Source organism: Talpa europaea (genome assembly GCF_964194135.1).
Source record: "Talpa europaea genome assembly, chromosome: 12".
Classification (NCBI taxonomy): Eukaryota; Metazoa; Chordata; class Mammalia; order Eulipotyphla; family Talpidae; genus Talpa; species Talpa europaea.
In genome coordinates this window covers 85,690,459-85,712,852 of record NC_140079.1, presented here as the reverse complement: position 1 = coordinate 85,712,852, position 22,394 = coordinate 85,690,459, and the positions used below count along the sequence as shown (strand labels likewise).

Sequence of the window (22,394 nt, the reverse complement as noted above, 5' to 3'; positions counted from 1 at the left end):
CTGTTTCTTCATCAGTAAAATAATGTGCTTCCTCACTGCAGTTGTTAGGAGAGTAAAGTGGAATAATAGGGTGATTTTCAAACATGTCCTGGAGAACCTCAAGTAAAAAAATGTAGTGTTTCCCGAACTTCACTCATAGCACCTCTTCCCAACACTGGCACATATTTGCACTACCTCTACTACTAGTTACTGAATATTATACACGAACTCAGTTTTTTATGGAAGTGAATTTATTTAAAGAGGAAACTTTATATCACTACCATAAACAGGAAATACCTATCATGTACCCTAGAGTGGTAAAAATAAATACAATAAAATCACAACAATGCTATTCAATTCTAGCTGGCTATGGTTACAGGCCAAAGCTCTGAGCTCAGGACCTGGACTTTGTTAAAAAGGGAGATTATCTCAGCCACAAAAGGCCACATATGGCCTTATAGCAAGGGTCCAGGGCAGGAAAATCTAGGGAGACAGAAAATAGATTAGTGATTTTCTAGGGCTCTGGGAGTTGTTGGGGGTGGGAGATATGGGAGTGACCATGAACGGGTCTGGTTTCTTTTGAGGTGATGAAAATGTTCAAAAAATTAACTATGGTGACTGTTGCACAGCTCTGAATATGGTAAACACTATAGATCTGTACACAAACTATACAATTGTGAATTGTATGGTTTGTGAATTACATCTCAATAAAGCTGTTACTACAAAGAGAGAGAAAGGTGTTAAATCTGATTCTCCCTGAGGTCAAAGAAGGGATGCAGAGACAGCAGGACCACTGCTAATTGACTTAGCCAGGAGAAAGAGAGAGAGAGAGAGAGACACACACACACACACACACACACACACACAGTGTAAGCTCTTGCCCTGTGTGAAACAATTCAGCAATAAGCATCCAATATTAGCTACTTCTCTCAAAAACAGATCTACCAGTTAGGTCATCCAACCCTAAATTCAGACTCCTCCCTACTCAGCCACTGACCTGCATCGTGACCCTGGAGAAACCGTCCTGAGCCCCACTTTTCTTACTTGTAAAATATGGACAACAGCACCTGCCCGGCGGGGCTGCAGGACAGGAGGTCCGAGCCTCCCGCTCCTCACACTGCCAGCTCCCCAGGGCGGGTCCTTCCAGAATGTCCTGAGGCTTCCAGAGCCGCTGCGCCGGGAATCGCCCCTGCCCTGACCAGGCAGGCGGCGGCCCGAGCCACAACGACTTCTTTTCTCTGGGTCTAAGTTTCCTCACCTACATAACGGGGTGCAGTGGATTCCAAGGTGCAAGAGATCTGAAGCCACCCTCTGTCCCCGGCAGGAGCCGCCCGCCGCGGTCCAGCCGGGAACGCAGGCCCAGAGCGGCCACGCGGAGGCCCGCGGGCCGAGGCGCTAGTCCCGGCCTCGGGACGCGGAGAAGCAGCAGAGGGCAGCGGCCTGGCCCGCGGGCCCGACCCGACCCGGCCCGGCCCGGCCCGGCCCGGCCCCCGGAAGTCCGCCCGCGCCTCTCTAGGAGGCGCCGCGCTCAGTGGCCTTAACCCGTCCGCGGCCGCCGCCCGCCCTCCCCGCGCGCCTTGCGCTCCCCGACACGCTGACCTCCTTTGTCTGCTCCGAGCTCCACAAATCCACAAAAGGCGGAGGGAACAGGACCGCGGGTCCCACCTCGCCGGTGAGGAGCGAAGCCACACAGCCCCCTGGGCGCCCCGAGGCGCGCCGGGAGGGGGGGCAGTGGTCGCGCTCCCCACCGCCCGCTCTTAAACTATGTACATTAAACCTCTGCTGGGGTTAACCCAGATAACCACGGAATTTTCCTTTCTTTCCTTAGGCTTTGCATCTCCTAGATTTCCTACAGTGCATGCAATTCTGCCAATGATTGTAAAAATGAAAGGGAGAACATTTTACAAAAACGCGGTTGACGCGCAGCCTGTCAGATGCCTGCTCTCTGCACTTGGTTCACGCCGTTCCTGGCATGGCTTAAAGGTGGGTGGTGCCACAGATGAGGAAGAGATTATTGGCCCGGAGTCTCGGAAGAGGCACTGAAGGCCTAGACGGGGGAATTGACTTGCCCAACGTCACACGGTTAGAGTAAATCAGTTTGAACCGGGAATGCCTCATTCCTGTCCTGCGCCTGACCTTTCACGGCAGCTGCCTCCCAGAACTGACTGGGGGAAGAAAGGAGGAGCCAGAAAAGCCAAGGGGCAATCAATAGTAGACAAATGTACGGGAATGGGGAGTAAGTTACTGTGCTCTGCCCTTGCGCTTGCCTGGTGAGGGGCCCTGGATCACCTGTCAGCAATGCAGAGACAGGGCTTCTGCCGGTTCCTAGTTTGCCTACCCCAGTGATACTGCATTTGGAATGAGCCTGGGTTTGGGGACCTAGCGAGCCCACTGTGAGATGGGCCTGAGCTAAACTCTATGGATCATTTGACCTCAATGAGGTTTTGAGTTTCCAGGAGAATAGATTTGAACACTATCGCAGAAATGCAAGCAGAAAAAGAGTAGGATTTTGCCAGTAGAATAGGGAGATGTGCTTGTTTCTGTTCTTTCATTCAGCCATCGCGAATAAACACCTACTGTTTACCAGGCGCTCCACAAGGAGGACAGAGCTGAAGATGCGGCTGTATTTTAATAGGGGAAGTGGTATATCAAACATAGCAGAAGTACAGTGACTAACCAGAGACCTGCCCTAGTTTGAGGATCAGGGGCCCTTCCTGAAAGAGGTGAGATCTAAGCCAAGGCCTGAAAAATAAGTAAGCGTTAGCCAGGAAGAAATAGGAAGGAAGGAGGGGAAGAATTTCCCAGGCAGAGGCAGCAGCAAGAGGGGTAAAGTAGCCTGCTCAGCTATGTTCAAAATTCTGGGTGTTAGAAGGCAGAGCGCTCAGGGGAGAGGGGTGAGAGAGGCGGGTAGGGGCGAAACTGAGCAGGGCTTGTGTGCCAGAACAAGGAGCTTGGTGGGAGAACTGTGTGGGCAAAGGCAGGTGTAAAAGGACACCATGATGGGCCTCCCCTGGTGGCGCAGCGGTTGAATGCTGGGTTGAGAGGCTGCCCGCAGCCTCTGCAGCGCCAGTTCGATCCCTGGCCGCCAGGCGAGGGTCCCACATGGCGCGCAGACCTCTCCCGCCATGCCCGCTGCTCCCCTCAGCAGTGTATTTCGTCAGTCTGCCTGTTCTGTTCCCCCCTCTGGCTCTGGTGAATTCTCTCACCCTCCCGCACTTCTGACTGTACCCAGTGCTTGTATAAATAAATAAATAAATCTTTAAAAAAAAAAAAAAAAAAAGGACACCATGAAGTCCCATATGGCTGGAAGGTAGAAAGTGAAAGTACAGTGAAACAGTAAGAGACTGCGAAGGTCAGCAGGGGGCAGCACCTGAAGGCCTGGAGGCTGGTTGAAGAACTGAGACATTAGCCTGGAGACCAGGCAAATGAACATAAATGAGAAGAGTAAGACACTAAGGAATGGTGGGGATTGTGGTGGCCGTGGCAAGCACATGTTCCGTCTCCAGGGGAAACTGGGGCCCCACATGCCCTGGTGATTACCATGCTTGGAGGCAGACTCAGTATCTCAGACCTTCTACTTGTTGAAGATAGACAGGGGTCCAGATTTTTATATTAAGTCACTTGATTCTAAATGTTGACAACATGTTCAACACCATATTAGACAAGCAGATCATATCCATAGGCAAGTAGTTCCCAGACTTTGTAGCATATTAGTTTCACCTGTGGAGCTTTTAAAACTCAAAATGTCTAACTTGAATCCTGTACCATTTAAAAAGTCTGGGGGTAGGACCTCCCCTGTGGCACAGCGGTTGAGCACTGGGTTGAATCCCCAGCTGCTCCCTGGCCACCGGAGGAGGGTCCCACATGGCGCGCAGACCTCTCCTGCCGCCCGCTGCTCCCCTCAGCAGTGTACTTCGGTCCTTCTGCCTGCTCTACTCCCCACCCTGGCTCTGGTGAATTCTCTCACCCTCCCGTGCTTCTGACTGTACCCAGTGCTTACATAAATAAATAAAAATAAATCTTAAAAAAAAATAAAAATAAAAAGTCTGGGGGTAGAATCCAAACATTCGAACTCCCCAGCTGGTTCCAATGTGCAACAGAGTTTGTGAACCACTGTGGTAGGCTGAGTTCAAAATTTGAGAACAGTTCAAAATTTGAGAACAAAATTTAAGAACAACCTATCCTTAGGCAGGAGTGTAGTTGGGTGAGAAAGGGCCTGGAAGCCCTAGGGGCAGTGGTGGGATCGGTCCCCGTTTGCTCACACTGAAGGGTGTCCTAGGAATGGAACTTGAAGTGCTGGAAGTCTTGGGCAAACTGGGATGCTAGGTCACCCTAGATCCTGCCCCTGATATAGTTCTGTCCCCCCCTGTTTTTGGGAAATTGGTACTACAGACTCTGCATTCTAGAAAGATCCCTTGGATTAATGGCTGTCCATCTGTCTGGGGGGATTCATCCAGGGCTCTGAACCCCAGGCTTGACATGCTTGTGTAGGGAGCAAGAATGAGGGAAAGGATAGGGACCCCTCTGTTCTCCCAGCAGAGTAATCCTGGTCAAAGCCAGTAGCATGGGATACAAGCTGGCAAGAGAAAGGGCAGACTGGTTGGGAGACAGCACTGCACGGGTGAGGAGCACGTACTGACCAACTCCTGTGCACAGACCTCGCCGCAGGTTAACCTAATCAAAACCCAAATTGGAACAGTGCTTACCTCTGGGGACCTGGGATAGGAACAGGGCAGCAGGAACCTTCTGGAGGATAGAGATGTCTTTGATAAGGGCTTGATCAGGCAGATGTGTGGTAGATTAGGCCAAGTTTTGTTGAAACTCACTGAATCATAGGTTAACACCTGTGCATCTCACTAGATATACATAACACCTATTTTGCCTCCAGGGGAAAAAAGAACCTGGGAAACAGTACTGGACTCTATTTAACGATGTGCATGCTGGAGTGTTTAGAGGCAAGTATAGCGTTATCTTATTTTGAAATATAGTCTAAAAATTGGATAGATGGATAGATGGGTGGATACAAACATGTGATCAAGTAAATGCAGTCAAATGTTACAGAATCTAGATGGTGGGTATATATGGGGGTCACCTGTACAATTTTTCCAACTTTTTTGTATGTTTAAAACTTTTTATAATGCAATGTAATAAAATGAGGAAAGGAATGGAGACATCAGTGGGGGAAGGGGAGCAGGGGAAGTAGGCTGATCCTGTCACTCCTCTGCTCAGCCCCCTTCAATAGCTCTTCAACTCCCCCTGGTTAAAGCCAGGCCTGATACTGTCTTCAAAGCAGGATGAGCACGTTTTGGTCACCCCAGGTCTCACTGTTATCTGGGCATAATTATTAGCACATCCTCTTCCTTTCCCAGATGGGATGGAGGACTCCTGAGGTCCTCCCTTGACCTACCTGACCTCACTTTCCACTGCTGACTTCCTCCCCTGTGTTCCAGCCAAGGGGGGACCTCCTGTGTTCCAGCCAAGGGGGGACCTCCTGGCCAGGTCCTGTCGCCTGGGGCCTCTGCACTGATTCTTCCCTCTGCCTGGACTGCTCTTCCCCAAGACCTGCAAGCCTCTGGCCCTCACCCAGAAGCTTTTCTTCAAAAGTCTCCTGGGTGATAAGGCCTCCTCTGACCTCCCTATTTAAAATTGCAAAGCACTCTTTCCCTAGCTCCCCTATTGTGGTGGTGTTTTTTTTTTCCCAAAATATTGCTGATGTCCTCCATGAGGGCTGGGATTTTTTTCTGTTTGGTTCCTGCTGTATTGCAGGGCCTAGAGAGGTGCTCAGTAAACAGCACAGCGAACAGAAACAGTACACGATACCCACAGCTATGAATAAAGGAGCCCCTGGCACCCTGAAGGAACACAGGTCACCACCGTGCTCTGGAAAAGGCAGAGGAGGGACAGGGAGCATGAAGAAAGGAGAGGAGACACCAGCAGGAAGCAGAGGTTTGAGAAACAAGAAGACATGTGCCAGAATGAAGGGGGGTGAGAGGGTCGCTCTGGCAGAGCAAAGTAAGAATCTAGGGATTCTGGCACCTTGAGCAGCCCCTGGGGGACTCGGGTAGGGGGAAGGGTTGGAGTGGCAGTGTGGGAACTGCAGGGCTGAGCCTGGGGCGGCACCATGGGCCGGCTTGAGTTTCTGAGACTGTGGGCTGCAGGGAGAATGTATTGGGGGGCAGGGGTGAGAGTGAAATAGGGAAACCCTATTGTGGGGTTCTCAAGGAAGGGTCATCCAGGACAAAGTTAACAAGACATGGTGGCCAATGGGACAATGATTACAGGGTGTGCCCATCTTGGCCAACTGTTGGGATTGGGAGGCAAATTCTGGGCACCAGGTGGTGGTGGCAATAGAGGTTGAAGCTGAGGGTTTGTGGGGCACCCCAGTGGAGATGTCATGCTGCATCTGGCTCTTTCAGTCTGGAGTCAGGGGGCAGAACTTGGAGGCAGAGACTTGGGAGCCACTCACTCAAGGATCAGGTGGGACTAGCAGGGAGTGTTCCTGGTGGGAAGGGCTAGGCCAGGGCAAGAGATATTTAAGGGATAGGAGGAGAAGCGATGAAGGAGAGAGAATGGGGGACCACTCGGGGTCAGGGCCCAAGAGTCAGGGGTGGAAGAATTTTCAAATAGAGAGGGTGGGCTTTGGAGGAGAGGAAAGTATCCAGCAAGGTGATGACTGGATGGAAGAGATGGGTTTGAAGTCAGGTCACAGAATGGACCACTGGGGGAGGAGGGGAGGCAAGGAGATGAGGGTGGTGGTGCTAGGGGACCGATGCCTGGGGTGTGGGGCCAGAAGAGGGAAAGAAATGGGTCTCAACCTTTCAAGGCTACTCAGAAATGGATCCCCCTCCCCAGTCTCACTAACAGGCGAGTCTCTGGCCTTTATCCCTATACCCCAGCTCCTCACCTGCAAATGGAGTGACAGGAAAACAGCTGCTATTTACTGAACACTGACGGCACGCCAAGGCAAGGACTCTCTCCATCTATTCCTTAGTTAATTCTCACAATTGCCTCACTAGGTTGGTGTTATTATCCCCATTTTACAGACGAGAAAACAGGCACAGGGAGGTTTTAAATCACTTGCTCAAGAGCACACTGTAAATGAGTGGAGATGGTGAGATTCAAACCCAGAGCCTGAATTCTGGCCGTAACACTGTCGTAGCCCATTTGGGGTACTTGTACTTCACTGCTTAGAGCACACTCTCATCACCTCATGGGGTGCTGGAGAGGAATAAGGAGATGACCCCACACCCACACCCAGAAAATGACTGAGATTACCACCATGTGGTGAGGCCAAATAACAGCCCTCCAGCGATGCCCACGCCCTAATCTCCAGGCCTTGTGAATGTTACTTTACAAACAGGATTTTACAGGTGTGATTAAGGCTGTCAATATGGATGTGCCTGGATCATCCCAGTGGGCCCAATCTAGTCACAAGAGTCCTTGTAAGATGGAGGCAGGAGGATCAGAGATGTGGCGATGGAAGCAGAGAGAGTTCGAAAGATGTTACGCTGCTAGATCTGAAGATGGAGGAAGGTGCCACAAGCCAAGGGCTGCAGGTGGCCTGCAGAAGCTGGATAAGGCGGGAAAACAGTTCCCTATGGCTTCTGAAAGGAACAGCCCTGATGACACCATCTTTAGCCCTGTGAGAACAATTTTGAATTTCTGACCTCCAGCATGCTAAGATAGTAAGTTTGTGTTGTAGCCACTATGGCTGTGGTCATTTGTTGCAGCGGCAACAGGAAGACCACAGGACACTGCACACTTGGCTCCCTGGCCAGGCTTCAACTATCACTACAGCAGCTGTGGTCAGGAAACACTATTACATTTTTAAACAATTCTTTAAGTTCCAATTTGGTTCTCTCTAAACCTCAGTCTCTTCCTTTGTTAAAAATAGGGTTAATACACCTGATTCTGACTCTCTTGTGGGCACAGAAGGAAAGTACCTTATATTATCTTGAAGGTTCCCACAAACCACTGAAGCCAATAAGGCTTAGTTAGTGTTCCCATTGCTCAGATGATCCAACTAAGGCTCAGAGAGGGGTCATGGCCTGTGCAGAGCCAAACAGCCAGTGAGTAACAGAGCCAGGACTTAAACCAGGACTTCTGACTTCAGATCCACCACATTGAGGTTCATAACTCAGAGCCCAGTTCACATGCCATCTCCTCAGAGAAGTCTTCCTGGATAGCCTCAGCCAATCCATTTACTCATTCATTCAAACGGCTGCTGTGACTGCTCGATGCCTAGTGTGGTGCTAGGCAAGGCTGAGGACTAGGTTGAGCGCTAGTGGACAAGACAGACACACAGACTAACCATCCCAAACAGCCTGATAAATGCCAAGACAACAGGGGGGTGTGGAAGCCCAACAGAGGGGAAACTGAACATGGTGTCAGGAAAGGCACCTGGAGGAGTTGACTGAGCTGGAAACAAGTTATGTCCCAACCAAAAGAGTGGGTAGGGGTTCTACTGGGGGGAATGGCTAAGCAAGGCAGGGAGGTGAGCTGCTGTAGCTTCCTTATCCCAAGCCCCAAAGTCTCTCTGGGCCACTATGTTTCTGTGCATGAATGGGAATCATGGGCCCAGCTGCCCAGAGCTTTGGTAATTGCTGGGCGCAGGCGAGGACTGAGCAGAAAAAAGAGGGGTCCTGAGATTCCCAGCGAATGAGGGCTGAAGGCCACGAGGGGACAAGGAGACAAAGGGAAGAGGACAGGGCAGGGTGGAGGGAGAGTTGGGGAGACAGGGTCCTGGCTCAAGTCCCCGGTCTGGGTCTGACACGTGGTATGACTGCAGGAAGGTCCTCTCTGAGCCTCAGTGGCCCCAGCTGAGAAATGGAGCATGAGACAAAACTGTCTCCAAAGACCCTCCCCAGCCCTCATGGGCAAATGACATGACACAGAATTACAAAAGGGTCTTTATTTGTAAAAAGCCAAAGGGGTCCCTGGGGCGAAAGGACAGGCGGGTCGGCTTCTCAGGGGTCAGGGGCATTTGGGCAGATGCGCTTGAGTGGGGGGGCGCCCTCCGAGTCCTCTGTGTCACCCTGGGCTGCCTCAGGGACAGGTGGCACTGGCTCAAAGACGGGGTAAGCTTCGGGGGCCTGGAGAGGAAGGGTGGACAGGCGTGAGCTTCACCTAAACCCAGGAGTGCAGTCTCCCAGTCTCTGCCTTCTCCAAAGCCTGCAGTCCACTCCCCTCCCGGACCCAGGAGTCTAGCCCAGGGCCAGGTACCTGGGTGCAGAGTAAGTGGGGCACCAGAAACAACACTGTCTGGGGGAAAGCAGTTGATATTTGATATTTCTGAAAAATGCAGTCCTTGTGGGAAAGTCAGAAGTCTGGGGAACGGGGATTTTCTTACACTCATTTTACAGTTTATAAAAATACTTGGAGGACCACCATGGTCTTTTTAGGCTTTTAATGGTCTTAAATCAGCCCCAATTAGGACTTTGCCTTTAAAATACCCCCTGCTTTTTCAGTGCCAAGACCCCAGCCTCCAAGTCTGTAGCCAAGGCCTAGGTCTACATTTCTGTTTGAACCTGAGGAGTGCAGCCTCAGAGCCCCCATTCCTTCAGAGACCCCAGAGTCAGCCTTCCGGCCTCTCTCACCTCAGCCTCCAGCAATTCTGGAACAGGCTCCTCCTTGGTCAGCATAGGGGGTTCATCAGTGCCACCTGCTGTTATGCTTCCGGGATCTGAAAGGTCAAGTATATAGACACTCTCTGAGCAGCTGCTCTGTGCTCCAGCACCAACCAAGAGGGAAACGAACACCAGTCCCATAAGCCTGACGGCTGAGAGAGTACTAAGGAGGGAGCCTAGCACCTGGCTGTGACCCAGGAAGGACATTCAGGCGGGATCTTGTCAGGTGAGAGGATTTGATTGGGCAGACAAAGGGGAGGTGGGGCACATCTTAGGCGAAGGCAACGAAGGTTTGGCCCATGAAGATTTCTGGCTTAGACTCCTGGGTTGAAATTCTGATCGTGGGCAAGAGACTTAATTTCTCTGGGCCTGAGTTTCCCCATCTGTAAAACGAGGATAATAAAAATAGTTACCCCATGCGACTCTTATGAGGATGAAGTAACACAGATAAAGCCCTTAATCGTGTCTAGCACACAGTAGGCGCTCAATAAATTTCACAATGGGTTCCATATTAGTAAAGATACACAGTGTGCAAGCGCCATATGGACAGATAGGCCCAAGTGATGGTGTTTCTGGAAGGGAGCGATGAGGTCAGCAGGGGACAGTTCACCAAAGGTCTAGAGTGCCAGGCTGGGAAGTCAAAGCTCATGGCCCACTGTGAACTCTGAGGGAGGAAAAAGACCCCCTCAAACTTGTGCTTTAAAAAAGGTGCCCTGGCAGCTGTGTGGAGGTGATTGGAGGAGAGGAGACCAGAGCCAGGTATGGGGGAGATGCCAGCTGGGGAGGGAAAGAAAGGAAGTCAGATATACACTGGAGATGGCGCTGGCCAGACTGACTATATGGAAGGAAGAGGAGGAGGAGCCTTGCCCAAGATGCTGGCTCACGGCTCTAGTGAGGATGAAATGGAGGAAACGTGTGAGGTGTTTAGGAGGGTGCCTGGCGCCCAGTAAGAGCTCAACAAGTGTTAGCTGTCATTATCGCTTCTCATTCATCACTCTTGGGACTATCACGACTCTTTATTCCTCAACCAATGTTTATCGAACATCTACTATGCATCCCAGTATCCTATTATTTCTGAGGAAATAAGAGTAAACAAGATCAACATGGGCCCAACATTCAGGAAGCTGACATGAGGTGGGAGGGGAGGGGAGAGGCATTTAAGCAGTCAAATGTTAAATGCATGAAAATCTCAGACCATGAAGAAGCCAGGGGAAGGAGACAACTAGAGGGAGGGCAGTAACACTGCAGGAGTCAGGGAAGGCCTCCCTGAGGAGGCAACATAGGATGGGGAGCAGGCATGCGGTCAGCCCCTGGCTTCAGCTTTGAAGGGACAAGACTCAGAGGAGAGGGCTCCTGGGAGTCACTGGTCCTACCTCTCTCCTGGCCCAGTCGTGGAGGCTGAGTGTCCTCTGGGACTCCTTCTGGTGGCCCGGCAGGTGACACAGGGCGGCTGGGCTGGGGGGTGCCCCCAGGGCTAGGCTCTGTGCCCTTTTGTAGGGAGCCTTCTGAATGGAAACTCTGGTTACTGTTCTCATCTGTAGGAGTAAAAGCCGAGAGAGTTGGGCCTGAGTCCCCGGTACTCTCCCTCAATCCCTACCACCCCCAAATCTCAGGATCCCTACATACCATTGAGATCAAGCAGGATGAGAGGGCCACCCCCTCTGGGGCTGGCACCTCTGCCCCGCCGCTCTCGGCCTCGGGCTCTCTCTGCCCCGCCACCTGCCCTCCGTCGCTCCTGGGAGTTAGGGGGGTAAGTAAGGGTCAGAGTTAGGGTTCTAGTTAGTGCTAGCAAAGCCCACACTGTACAAATAAGGAAACTGAGGCACAGAGAAGCAAAAGGCCCTACAGGAAATGACAAAGGTTGTGCACACTGGGTTAGGTCTTGAACTTGGGGGGTCTGCAGCAGGAAAAAGGGAGGGAGAAGGGGCGGAGTGTTAATAATTGTTAACATCTGTCTGGGCTGCTATATTTTCGGTCTTCAGAGTGGGGCTGGAAGTAGAGGTGGAGGCCAAGGTTGGGTGGGGCTTGCCTGAGGTTGCACACATCCAGGGCCTAGTGTGGGGAAGCTTGCTCACCTCCTCCTGGGGGTCCACCACTGGCACCCACTTGAAGATGCGAAGGGAAGTGTCTCCCACAGTCACCCAGCGCTTCTCCCTGTGGGAAGAGGGGGACTGGGTCAGAGAGGCCTGAGGAGAGCCCCCCACTGCCCCTTGGGAGCTAAGCACATCAGGGCATACTTGCAGAGGTGAGGGTGTGCTAGAGGGGAGTGGCAGATTTGCCAATGGGGCATGGTTACAGGGAGAAAGAGTCCTGCGGAGGCCAGGGCACCGGCGGGGTGCCTCCACGGAGAGGGTATGTCTTGGGGCCATGGCTCTGCAGGCCCCTGGAGTATACGCGGGAAGCACCTCTACGGGCCTGCGAAGGGACTATAGTAATGAAGATTCCGGGGCGCACTTGCGGGAGGAGTGTCAAAGCTTTAGGGGGCGGGGCTGTGTTCTGGGAGGGCGCAGCTAGGGAACGCGCTTTGTGGACCCCAGGGTGTCGCCAGACGGAGGGCAGAGCCCTGTTGATCCCAGGTGCAGCTGCAGGGCACACCCAACACCTGGAGCCCACAGTGGGCGAAGGGAGGGTGGACGCGTTTGAGGGAGGAGGGGCCTGCCATGTCCCGTCCTTGGCCGCGGGGCAGCGCTCACCATCTCCGGACCTTCTCGATGGTCGCCATCACCTTCTTGATGTCATCCTTGGCCCGGCTCCGGGTCTCGGCCCGCACGGTCCGGCCCGCCATGCTGGCGGGGCTGGGGCCGCGGCCGAGCCCGCGGCTGGGCTGCCTCCCGTCCGGAGGGCTCAGGCTCGGCGCCAGGCCGGGACGCCGCTCTCCGGGCCTGCCGTCCCTCCGGGAGTTGGCCGCGCCCTCCCTCGCTCCCCAACGCCTCCGCGAGTCCCCGCCCGGCTTCCTGCCGCCGCGCCCCGCCCCGGCCCGTCCCCGGAGCGGCCGGGCGGCGCGGGCGGCCAGAGCCCAGGCCTGGAAGCCCGCCGGCCCCGCCCCGCCCGGGCCCGCCCCCTCGGGGCGCCCGGACGCGCAGCGCCCCCTGCCGGCGGCCGAGAGGGGAGTTGGGGCAGCTCGGGGGCTGGACGCGCGCGGCTGGGCGGAGGCGGTGCGTTCAGACCACGTGGGCGCCCAGCGCGCGGGGTCCGGGTCCCCGTGGGCGTCCCCTGTGCGCGGGCGGCCCTGCCGCTAGAGGTGTGTGTGTCCGTCCCCCCCAGACTGCCTGGTTCTACCTTGTCCAACTTTTCCCTTCATCTGTTCATTCAACAATTTAATACGTGCCAGGCCCTGCAAGATGAGGAGGTCTTCACCCTCCAGAATGACTAAAATGAAAACGACAGAGTTTACCAAGCGTGGACAAAGAAGTAGAGCAACTGGACCTCTCGTATTTCTGGGGGAGAGTAAAACTGGCAGTTTTCTAATGAAGCCGAACATTCACCCACCATATGATCCAGCACTTCTCTTCCGTCCACACCCAGCGGCCGATAAGAGCATCAAGAGCCGTTACTGGAATGTTGAGAGCACGATGCTTAAGAGCGGCAAACTGGAAATCACCCATCATCAGCGGAGCGGGAAATTGTCACAACAAGGAGAGTGATGTCCTGGTTCACCCAACAATGGGGCAAGTTTCATGAAAGAATACTGTGTGACAGTCTGCTCTATGATTCATCTTAAGTTTCAAAAGCAGAAGTCAGGATGGTAGTCACCCTTGAGACTGGGAGGGACGAAGAGGGGCTCTGGGAACTGGTTATGCTGTTTCTTAATCTGAGTTCTGGTTCCCTGGACATATTCACTTTGAAAATCCATCCAGCTGTCACTGAGGATGTGTTTACTTTTCCCTAGGGGTATTATACTTAGATTACGTTTACTTAAGATGAGTTTGTCTTGTTTGATTTTATTTAAGGCTGGTTGCCAGCATATATTTCATGTCTAAATTTATGTTGCTAAGTGTGTGTGTTTTAAGGGTGTGACTATTGTGTCTGTGTTTTGGTGTGACTATGTCCAGAGGGGTTGAGGTATAGAAAGGTGGTTATGACAGCATTTCTCCAGCCAAAATGCTGAGGAAAAATCCCAACTCTGCTTGTTAAAATGACCTTGGACGAATCACTTCTATCTCCTCAACTTGGAAGTGAGCTAATATGCACATAATGTATATGCCCATTCTGCATAGCTCTTAGAACATTGCCTTGCCCATAGTAAATACCCAATAAATATTCACTATCACTAGGTGTGTGAGTGTGATTCCCACCAGGGTCTGGATTCGGTTGCACCTGCCCCCTGCCAGTTGATTCCTTTGTCCCTTTACTGTGGCAGTTGTCTGCTCATGGCAATATCCTCACAAATATTGAGGATATCACAGAGCCTTCCCAGTGTCTGTCGCAAACCCCATTCATTACCTGCTGGGGCCCATGACTGCCCCATCCTCCATCAGACTGAGCTCCATGGGGGCCCAGAGAACAAATACAGATTTTCTCCGAGTCTGAGAACCCAGGACAGAGTGTGTGCTTGGAGACCGTTTGTGAGGATAACTAAACGTCTACGGAGTTTTTGTATTCGTCTGCACCAGGTTAGTGGAGTTAAGTGTGGGGAGGACCCCCTGTCCTTGCCTCTGGTTTGTTCCAGTGTGAGAATGAAGGCTCTGTGTGCATTAACCCTTCGGTGGATCTGTGTGCCTCATACGAGCCCTGGTTAGGTGAGATGAGACTGTTGTAACAGGAGAGTGAGAGCAAAAAGAACTTAAAATAGGCCAAGAGGTGTATGTCTGGGCAGGTGTACTACAAGCCTGAGCACCCCCAAAGGGGTCTCTCTCCAACCACCTCCTTCCCAAGAGGGAGGATCAGTACATTCCTGGCTTATCAGCTCCACCCTCTCCCAGCCCCTTAGCTTTCTCCCCAAAGCTGCCAGGGCACCAAGCCTTGCACTAGGTGAGAGGCTGAACCTCCTCCTCTGAGAGGGTCTCAGGGTTGCTGCCCAGTCCCTGACACCCCCAGCCTCAGGGTCCTAGTCCACCATGCAAACAACCTGCTGCTCCTTTCAGGCCCCTTCCCGTGCTAGGCAGTGCAGGCAAGGAGCTGAGCTCAGGGCCAAGGAATCCTGCCTGGGGCGGGGGTGAGGGGGAAAATTGTTTGGGGTCTGGCCCCTGATTGGCTGCGCTCGGGCCACGCCCCTACCCCTTTCCCCCTTCTCCCCCCCCCCTCGGAAGGGGGGCGTGGAGGCCAGCGGGAGCAGCCAGGGGCCAGCATGAGCCGGAGGGAGGGAAACCTGGGTAAGGGGCTGAAGGGTTGGATGACGAGTGCCCGAGGGGAGCAGGGGTCAGGACGGCTGGAAGCTGGGGTTCTGGGTCCCCGCTATCCCCGGTCCGGGAGGGGAGCGGCCTGAGCGGGGGAAAGCAGGACCCGGGTATCAGGTAACGAGCGGGTGAACTGTGGGAAGGAGCAAGCGTCAGAGTGTAGAAGCCTGGGGCTGTGTGTCTTCAGGGACTTGGGCTCAGGGTTTAGATCACCGGGTACACCCTGTTCCAGTACACCCTGGGGGAGGACTGTGAGACTGGCCCGGCAGGACGTCTGGATTCTGAGTATGGAGGAAGAACCAGAGCTGGGGGCCAGTGGGAAAGGTAGTGTAAGGGGAGGAAGCCTTTGGGCCACAGGAGCCAGTGAGTTACAACAGGAGACGAAAGTCGAGGCTGCTACGAATAGGGACTAGCAGTGGCAACTCAGGCGGGGGGGCGGGGCGGGAGCTGTCGCGCCAGGACTACATTCCCCAGCATGCCCTGGGCGCGCGCGTTGGGAAGCTCGGGAAATGTAGTCCTTCGGAGCGCCACCTTCTAGCTTGTGCTACGGTGGGTGCGAGTCTGATTTCGTTGACGCAGCGGGAATGGGGCATCAGTCTCCGCTCTGGAGTTCTGTGCTCCAGTGATGTTGAATTCTACCAACAATCACTGAGGTACAGAGATATGTGAGCCCTTCCCTCAAAGGGCCCCTAGACTGAGGTCGAGTCACACAGCTAAAAGGGCCATCAAATGAACTACTTTGGAAGTGTGAACAAATGACCTTAAATATAAAGAAGTTAATTTGACAGGTGAACCAGGCGACTGCACTGCGGAGTCGTTATTTTAATTTGGCTTAACAGAATTTCAACAGTGATTTGGGGACAGGTAACATTTCAGGTAAAACAATCATTTGGCAAACATCCCATTTTCTCTCAGCTGGAAATGGGATAGAATCTGCCTGACTTAAGAGTTGGAGAATTCAGAACAGAACTTTGGAGCTCAGGAAGGAAGATCCAGCCTTCCTGGAAGAAGTGGTCAAGGAGCATGGTTTGGGGCTGTCCTCATTCCTTCCCCCTTTTCCCACCAGAAGCCCTCCAGGCTGACTCCTCAATTTCACCCCTTCCCCACCTGGAGGCCAAGATTCGTCAGACACACAGTCTTGCCCGCCTCCTCACCAAATATGCTGAGCAGCTGCTCCAGGAATATGTGAGTGGGGATGGGGTTGGGGGTGCAGAGGCCTGGGGAATGGGGATGTACAGATCGCAGAGGTCCACCATTTTCTCAGCTTCATTTCCCAGCTGTGAAAATCAGTGTTTCTGAGAAAGATCAGTAACATCCCTTCCAGCAAGTTGGAAGAGGACCTTCTTCATGCCCCAGCGGTCTCCCAGCCCAACATCGGCCTCAGTTTGGAGGCTTTAAGACAGGGGCAATCTGAATGGATAAAAACTCTAACCTGAGACTCAGGAGACCTAGACTCTAGGCTCTGCGTGGTCTTGTTCCCCACCCCCCCCAACTCCATGGGCCTTCGTCTCCTCAGCTGTGAAAGGAGGGAGATGAACAAATGAGCTGTGAACTCTTCTACTTGTGTTACACAGAGCAGCCAAGAAGGAATTTCAATCTGGGGCAAAAATTCCTACCCAAAAGGGGACTTTTATAGTGTGTGTGTGTGTGGGGGGGGGGGGGTTCTCCCAACATCTTTGGCTAGACAAAAGACCCTGCTGAAGGAAAAGAGGTATTTCCCCACATGACTGGTGTAGTGGAGAGGGACAATCAAAAGTTTTGACAGTGGACAGTGGGAAACAGAACTAGCTTTGCAGTCCTGCAAACTTTGGTTCAAATTCCAGTTTGGCCCCTTCCTAGATGGATGACCTGGGGCAAGACACGGTACCTCTTCAGCCCCAGTATCCTCTTTTACTAAATCACCATCTTCGTCATCACACTCATTACTGGGAAAATAGGAATAGTGTGGTAAAGCAGCGAGTACAGTGCCTGCACCAGAGCAAGGTGTTATTGGTATAAATGATATTGTTATAGCACTTTTACAAACTACACATCACCTTTATTTTTCATTTGCTTTGAGCATATCTTTCAAATATGCTTTGAACTCCAGCTGTGTGCCAGGCGGCGGTGGGGCAGGTGATGGGAACCAAGTCTGGTCTCTGGTCCCTGTGCTGTGCCATCCTGTATGGCGCCCAGGAGACCTGGTGGGAAGCAGTACAGGGAACGCAGCTAGTAAGCTGTCGAGGCAGGATTCGAACCCTGGTCTGTAAGATCTGGTTAATACAAGAGCTAACATTTATTGGCCTTTCAACGGACCTGCCTTAGGCATTTTAACACTCTTAATTACCCTTATCAGAGATGAGGAATCAAAGGCACGGGTCTAAAGCCTGGGCTGTTTTGCATTCTCTCAAACTGCAGTTCTGTTAGGTGGGACCATCTTCGAGAAGGCAGCTGAGGTCCCGGGAGAGGGTGACGGGCTCAGGCCGAGTGAAGGGTTCCCCACTGACCGCGGTGTTTCCGCAGGTGCAGCACCAGGGAGACCCCTTCGGGCTGCCCGGCTTCTCGCCGCCGCGGCTGCCGGTGGCCGGCCTGAGCGCCCCGGCCCCGGGCCACGCGGGGCTGCCGGTGCCCGAGCGGCTGCGGCTGGACGCGGCGGCGCTGGACGCGCTGGCGCCGCTGCTCGACGTGGTGCGCCGCCGCCAGGCCGAGCTGAACCCGCGCGCCCCGCGGCTGCTGCGGCACCTGGAGGACGCGGCGCGCCAGGCCCGGGCCCTGGGCGCCGCGGTGGAGGCCGTGCTGGCCGCGCTGGGCGCCGAGCCCGGCGGACCCCGGCCCGAGCCCGCCGCCCTCGCCGCCGCCGCCGGCGCCGCGGCCGCGGGCGTCTTCTCGGCCAAGGTGCTGGGGCTCCGCGTGTGCGGCCTGTACGGCGAGTGGGCGAGCCGCGCCGAGGCCGACCTGCGCCCGCTGGTGCCCGGGGGCCCGACCTGAGCGCAGGGACGCCGCCCGTGGTCACCTCCGCCTCCTGGTCTCTCCGCCCCTCCGCCCCGCTCCACCTTCGGCCGCGTCTGCGTCCTGTGTCCCCATCTCTGTCCCTGTCACGCCCTCGGGCTCTCTCGGGACCTCCTTGTCTTGTGTGTCTTGTCTTGTCTTGCACCCACCCCCTTTCTCCATCTCCTGGCCTGTCTCAGGCTCTCTTGGGCACCCCTTTGGCCCACCACCCGGAGCCTCTTTGTCTCCCCTGGGTCCCACGTGAGCAAGCGTCCACCTCAGCCTCATCTCCGGGAGGACGGGGCACCTGGCCGCGCTGCTTCCCTCTGTCCCTTTCTGTTCTCCCCTGGCCAGAGGCTGTGCCCGCTGCCCCGTGGTGGGAGGGCTGCTCAGACAAATGTCAGCCACCTTCCCCCAGGATCAGTCCACCTGTTGCCTCCTCCCCCAGCCCTCTCCTTTGAGGTCCTAACCCCCACCCTCCCCTTCCCCCAAGTCAGGTCTGTGGAGAGAAAAAAAAAAATCATCTTAAAAGAGTTTTATTTCTGAGAATAAATTAATTTTTTTGTAAATAAAATGTTAAAAAATGCTAAAGGCACCGGTATGTTGAACATGGGGAGACATTTTTGAAGAGAATAGGATCCTTCCAGTGTAGCCTGGTCCCCCAGGCAGACCCAAAGCCACCATAAAAATAGGTGATTCCTGAGAGCCCCAGGCCAAAGGTGCCATCTGTCAGCCTAGACCAGGAAGTAGCTGTGTCCTGAGCAGGAAACAGGTGTGATGTGAGTCCTTGGTGTTTCAGAAAGCAGACTTCCATCGATGAGGCAGTAAAGCCCCTCAAGATGGAAAGTTGGAACAGTGGTCACCGTCAGAGAGGTAGACTAGGGGAGAAAATAAACTCCAGCAAGTTGGGAAACTTGTCTGCTCAGAAAGTCCATATCTTCACATGTGAAGTGAGGTAGACACTGTCAGGAAGGCAACCCCTGGACCTGCCCTAAATTATAGGAAGATGGTCTCAGAAAGAGCCCAGGAATGAGACCACCTGTCCGCTCCCCACGGAGCAGGAAGTAAAACCTCTTCAGAGAGGCATATCTTTCCTCCCAGGAAGTGGGCAGCCAGTACCACTGGCTTGGTGATGCGCGGTGATAACCAGAGTCCCACCACATCTGTAAGTGAGGCCTTCAGACCTAGGCAGGAAGCCCAGGACTGGTTCTCAGGAAATATTCCCAAATATGTGGCACACAAGCTTTGTCTGCTAGACAAGATGTGCCTCCTTTCTAGCCAAGAAGCAAGGCAGAGAAGTGTCCATTGTGAAAAGGGAAGTGTTACATCCTCTGACAGGAAGTCCCATCTCCTCTATCCAGGGTATTTGGCCTTGAGTAGAGCCAAGTCCCTCACAGCTCTGTCCGTCCAGTGGCCATATTCCCGGGTCACTATGTAGCCTCGACATTTCCTCTCGAAGGCTGAGGCCCCAAATGGGACAAACCCGAGAGTATCTTCTTCTGGTGGAATGGGCAGGCCCAGGGCAGTCATGATGGCGGCCATGTTTCCCAGCAAACCTTGTGCCCTGAGTCTTGCAGCCCCAAGCTGAGCCAGCAGGATAGGACTGCCAGGGTTCAGGTCGTTCTGGTCATCCCCCACGAGCTGGAGGTGCTGGGTCAAGGCCAGGAAGGCCCCCTGGGCACGGCCCAACCGCTCCCCATCATCTAGGGCATGCCAGGTCTTGAAGGAGACGGCGGCAGGAGGCAGGCTGCTAAGCTGGAGCTCAGGGGCTGAGAAGCCAGGGTCACTAAAGGGGCTGCCCTGGTACTGGAGCTGCATGAGAGACAGAGACATACAGGAGTGAGAGGACCAAAGGGATGTCCTGGGGCTCCCCCTGACTTCATATCTGCCCTCTAAGAGACTGGTATCTTTTTAGGGGGAGTCGCCATTTACTACCCCTCAGGGAATCGGTGGAATATCCTAACAGAGCCTGGGCTCTGTTAGGTTCCAATTCAGCTTCCTCCATGTACAAGTTGTGCAACTTTGAGTCACAGCTTCAATAATTCCCACGTGGCAGTGTTATCGTGAAGATGGCAAGAAGTAATAAACATAAGGCACTTAGCACCACACCTGGCATACAACAAGGGCATGATAAGCCACTGTTAATAATATATTTATATTATGAACACTGTGATGCCATTCATTATTTAATATTTTCAATTTAAACATATTGACAATGTGGTTACAGCCCTATATATTTCTTTTTTATTTACAGCATTTAGTTCGTTGGGTTTATTCTTTTTTTAAAAAAAGATTTATGGGCTTCCCTGGTGGCACAAGGGGTTAAGCACTGCACTATGAAGCAATCCACAGCTTCTGCAGCACGGGTTCGATCCCCAGCCAGCCAGGGAGAAACCCACATGTCGAGGCAGACCTCTCTTGTCTTGCCCGCTGCTCCCCTCAGCAGTATATTTCAGTCAGTCTGCCTGTTCTGCTCCCCACTCTGTCTCTGGTGGATCCTCTCACCCTCCCCCACACCATACCAGCTCTTGTATGCATAAATAAATAAAAAATTATTTTTAAAAATAATTTAAAATAATTTATTAAAAAATGTATTTATTTATGCATACAAGAGCTGGGGTACAGGCCAGAGGTGTGGGGGTGGTGGGAGAGGATTCACCAGAGACAGAGTGGGGAGCAGGAGCAGAACAGGCAGATCTACTGAAATATACTGTTGAGGGGAGCATGGGGCAAGGCAGGGGAGATCTGCTGCACCATGTGGGTAGCTCCTTTGCCAGGGATTGAACTCGCACTGCAGTGGCTGCGGATAGCTTCATCGTGCTGAGACTTAATCCCTTGTGCCACCAGGGAGGCCCCTGTTGGGTTTATTCTAATTGCTAAATAATTGTTAATATTATTGCATTTAATTGAATGTCTTCTCCATCAAAGTTTTCACCTCCACAAACCTAGACTCACAGAATCTTGGTATACACAGGTGACTGTCCTATTTGGTAGATCACCTAGTCCTACACCCCCACTTTATAGGTAGAGAAACTGATGCTCAGGGTGCCCAAGGCTACCCAGGGATTGGAGGCAGTTGTGGGACTAGAAACTAGGCCTAGTAACTTCATAGGGGTCTGGGATAGAGTCCAGTGGAAGGATCCCAAACTCCAGGGCCTTCTGAGACCAGGAAGATCAGATAACTTGGGGACAGAAGCAGGATTGATAGGAGGGTAGAAGGCAGGAACTTTGAACGACAGGATCCCTGTGACTGTTTCAGACAGGTATTTATATTCCAAATTTGAATGCAGTGCATGGTGCAAACAGAATACACCTGTGGGTCAGACCCAGGCAGCAGAACTTTTGGAACAGTGGGAAGGGTCAAGGATAGGGATGAGCATCTAACGCCACACCTGGTTTTAAATCCTGGCACTACCAGCGATTGTGTGACCTCGGGCAAATTATTCACCCTCTCTAAGACTCGTTTTCCTTATCTGTAAAATGGATTCAAACTCCACCTCTCCAAACTGTTTGAGAACTAAGTGAGATAATGGGGATAGAGTGCCCAGCATGGCATAAGGCTCAGGTGTGTGCCCAGCACAAGGTGGTTGTAGAAATCATCTTGACTTTATAAAGCCCTTCCCTCTACCTGCTTCCTTTGAATCCTGTCACAGGCCTGAGAGGTCAGCAAAGGCAGGATCACCATCCCATGTTGCAAATGAGGAAGCTGAGAGTGAGAGAGAAGGAATGATTGCCCAAGATCACCCAGTTGTCAGTGACAGCCTTTGGTGGGTGTGTCTGGTCAACAGCACCCCTGCACCCTCGGACCCATGGAGGAGACTTGACCCCTTTTCCCGGGCTTGCTCTGCGTCCTCTTCCCAAGGGGCCTGTGTCCCATTCCCCTTCGCCCATTTGTCCCGTTCTCCTGCCCATGCTCGGTGGACTCACGTAGGTCTGGAGCAATGTTGATGTATTTCTCTGCATGTAGAGGGCCAGGCTATAGGCTTGACTGATGGGCTCAGCTGGGGAAATGGCGGCCCCCAGACTGAGTGGTGACAGCAGCAGGGTCAGCAGACAGAGGGGGGCTGGTAGAAGAAATCAGAGGTCAGCACCAAGTCCCTGAGCCCCCACCTCCAGTTCATTCCTTTGTTATAACAACTCCTCAAACATGTCCTACCTTGTGGCCGACAACCAGCTTGTATCCGAGCCAGGGCACAGTCACCCTGGGAATAGATTATTTCCAACCCAGAAAGTTCCCCTGCATGCCAAGGCCCATGTATTCAACTTCCTGCCTGACATTTTCCCTTGGATATTTTTTTTTTAATTTTTTATTTATTTATACAAGCACTGGGTACAGTCAGAAGGCGGGAGGCTGAGAGAATTCACCAGAGCCAGAGCGGGGAGCAGAGCAGGCAGAAGGACCGAGGTACACTGCTGAGGGGAGCAGCGGGCGGCAGGAGAGGTCTGCGCGCCATGTGGGACCCTCCTCCAGTGGCCGGGGAGCAGC

At 53.2% G+C, this 22,394-nt stretch overlaps 3 protein-coding genes across 4 annotated transcripts in view; 1 reads left to right on the top strand and 2 right to left on the bottom strand.

The window, feature by feature from the left end:
• Positions 1-12,543, bottom strand: part of BCL7C (BAF chromatin remodeling complex subunit BCL7C) — a gene marked incomplete at its 3' end in the record, with an annotated part of 29,433 nt that extends 16,890 nt beyond the window's left edge. The window contains exons 1-6 of one of the 2 annotated variants that reach the window (XM_084249361.1): positions 12,299-12,543; positions 11,681-11,759; positions 11,232-11,340; positions 10,979-11,140; positions 9,576-9,661; positions 8,882-9,071 (exon numbers count right to left, since the gene is read on the bottom strand). In XM_084249361.1, coding sequence (XP_084105487.1) covers positions 8,946-9,071; positions 9,576-9,661; positions 10,979-11,140; positions 11,232-11,340; positions 11,681-11,759; positions 12,299-12,390 — 654 coding nt within the window. In that variant the 5' untranslated portion in view covers positions 12,391-12,543. Of the gene's footprint in view, positions 1-8,881; positions 9,072-9,575; positions 9,662-10,978; positions 11,141-11,231; positions 11,341-11,680; positions 11,760-12,298 lie in introns of those variants that run through there. The other variant, XM_084249360.1, reaches the window with a different exon arrangement.
• A 2,349-nt stretch (positions 12,544-14,892) lies between these two features.
• On the top strand, positions 14,893-17,908 carry LOC311181758 (cardiotrophin-1-like; the record flags this gene model as incomplete). The annotated part of the gene is made up of 3 exons (XM_084250193.1): positions 14,893-14,917; positions 16,008-16,126; positions 17,444-17,908. 3 exons carry the CDS (start codon positions 14,893-14,895, stop codon positions 17,906-17,908), a joined length of 609 nt encoding a protein of 202 aa, XP_084106319.1.
• A 1,353-nt stretch (positions 17,909-19,261) lies between these two features.
• LOC311181757 (cardiotrophin-2) lies at positions 19,262-21,964 on the bottom strand (the record flags this gene model as incomplete). Its single annotated transcript, XM_084250192.1, has 2 exons — positions 21,836-21,964; positions 19,262-19,720 (listed from the first exon to the last, which is right to left on the bottom strand). Exons 1-2 carry the CDS (start codon positions 21,869-21,871, stop codon positions 19,262-19,264), a joined length of 495 nt encoding a protein of 164 aa, XP_084106318.1. The 5' UTR covers positions 21,872-21,964.
• Positions 21,965-22,394: the final 430 nt, after the last annotated feature.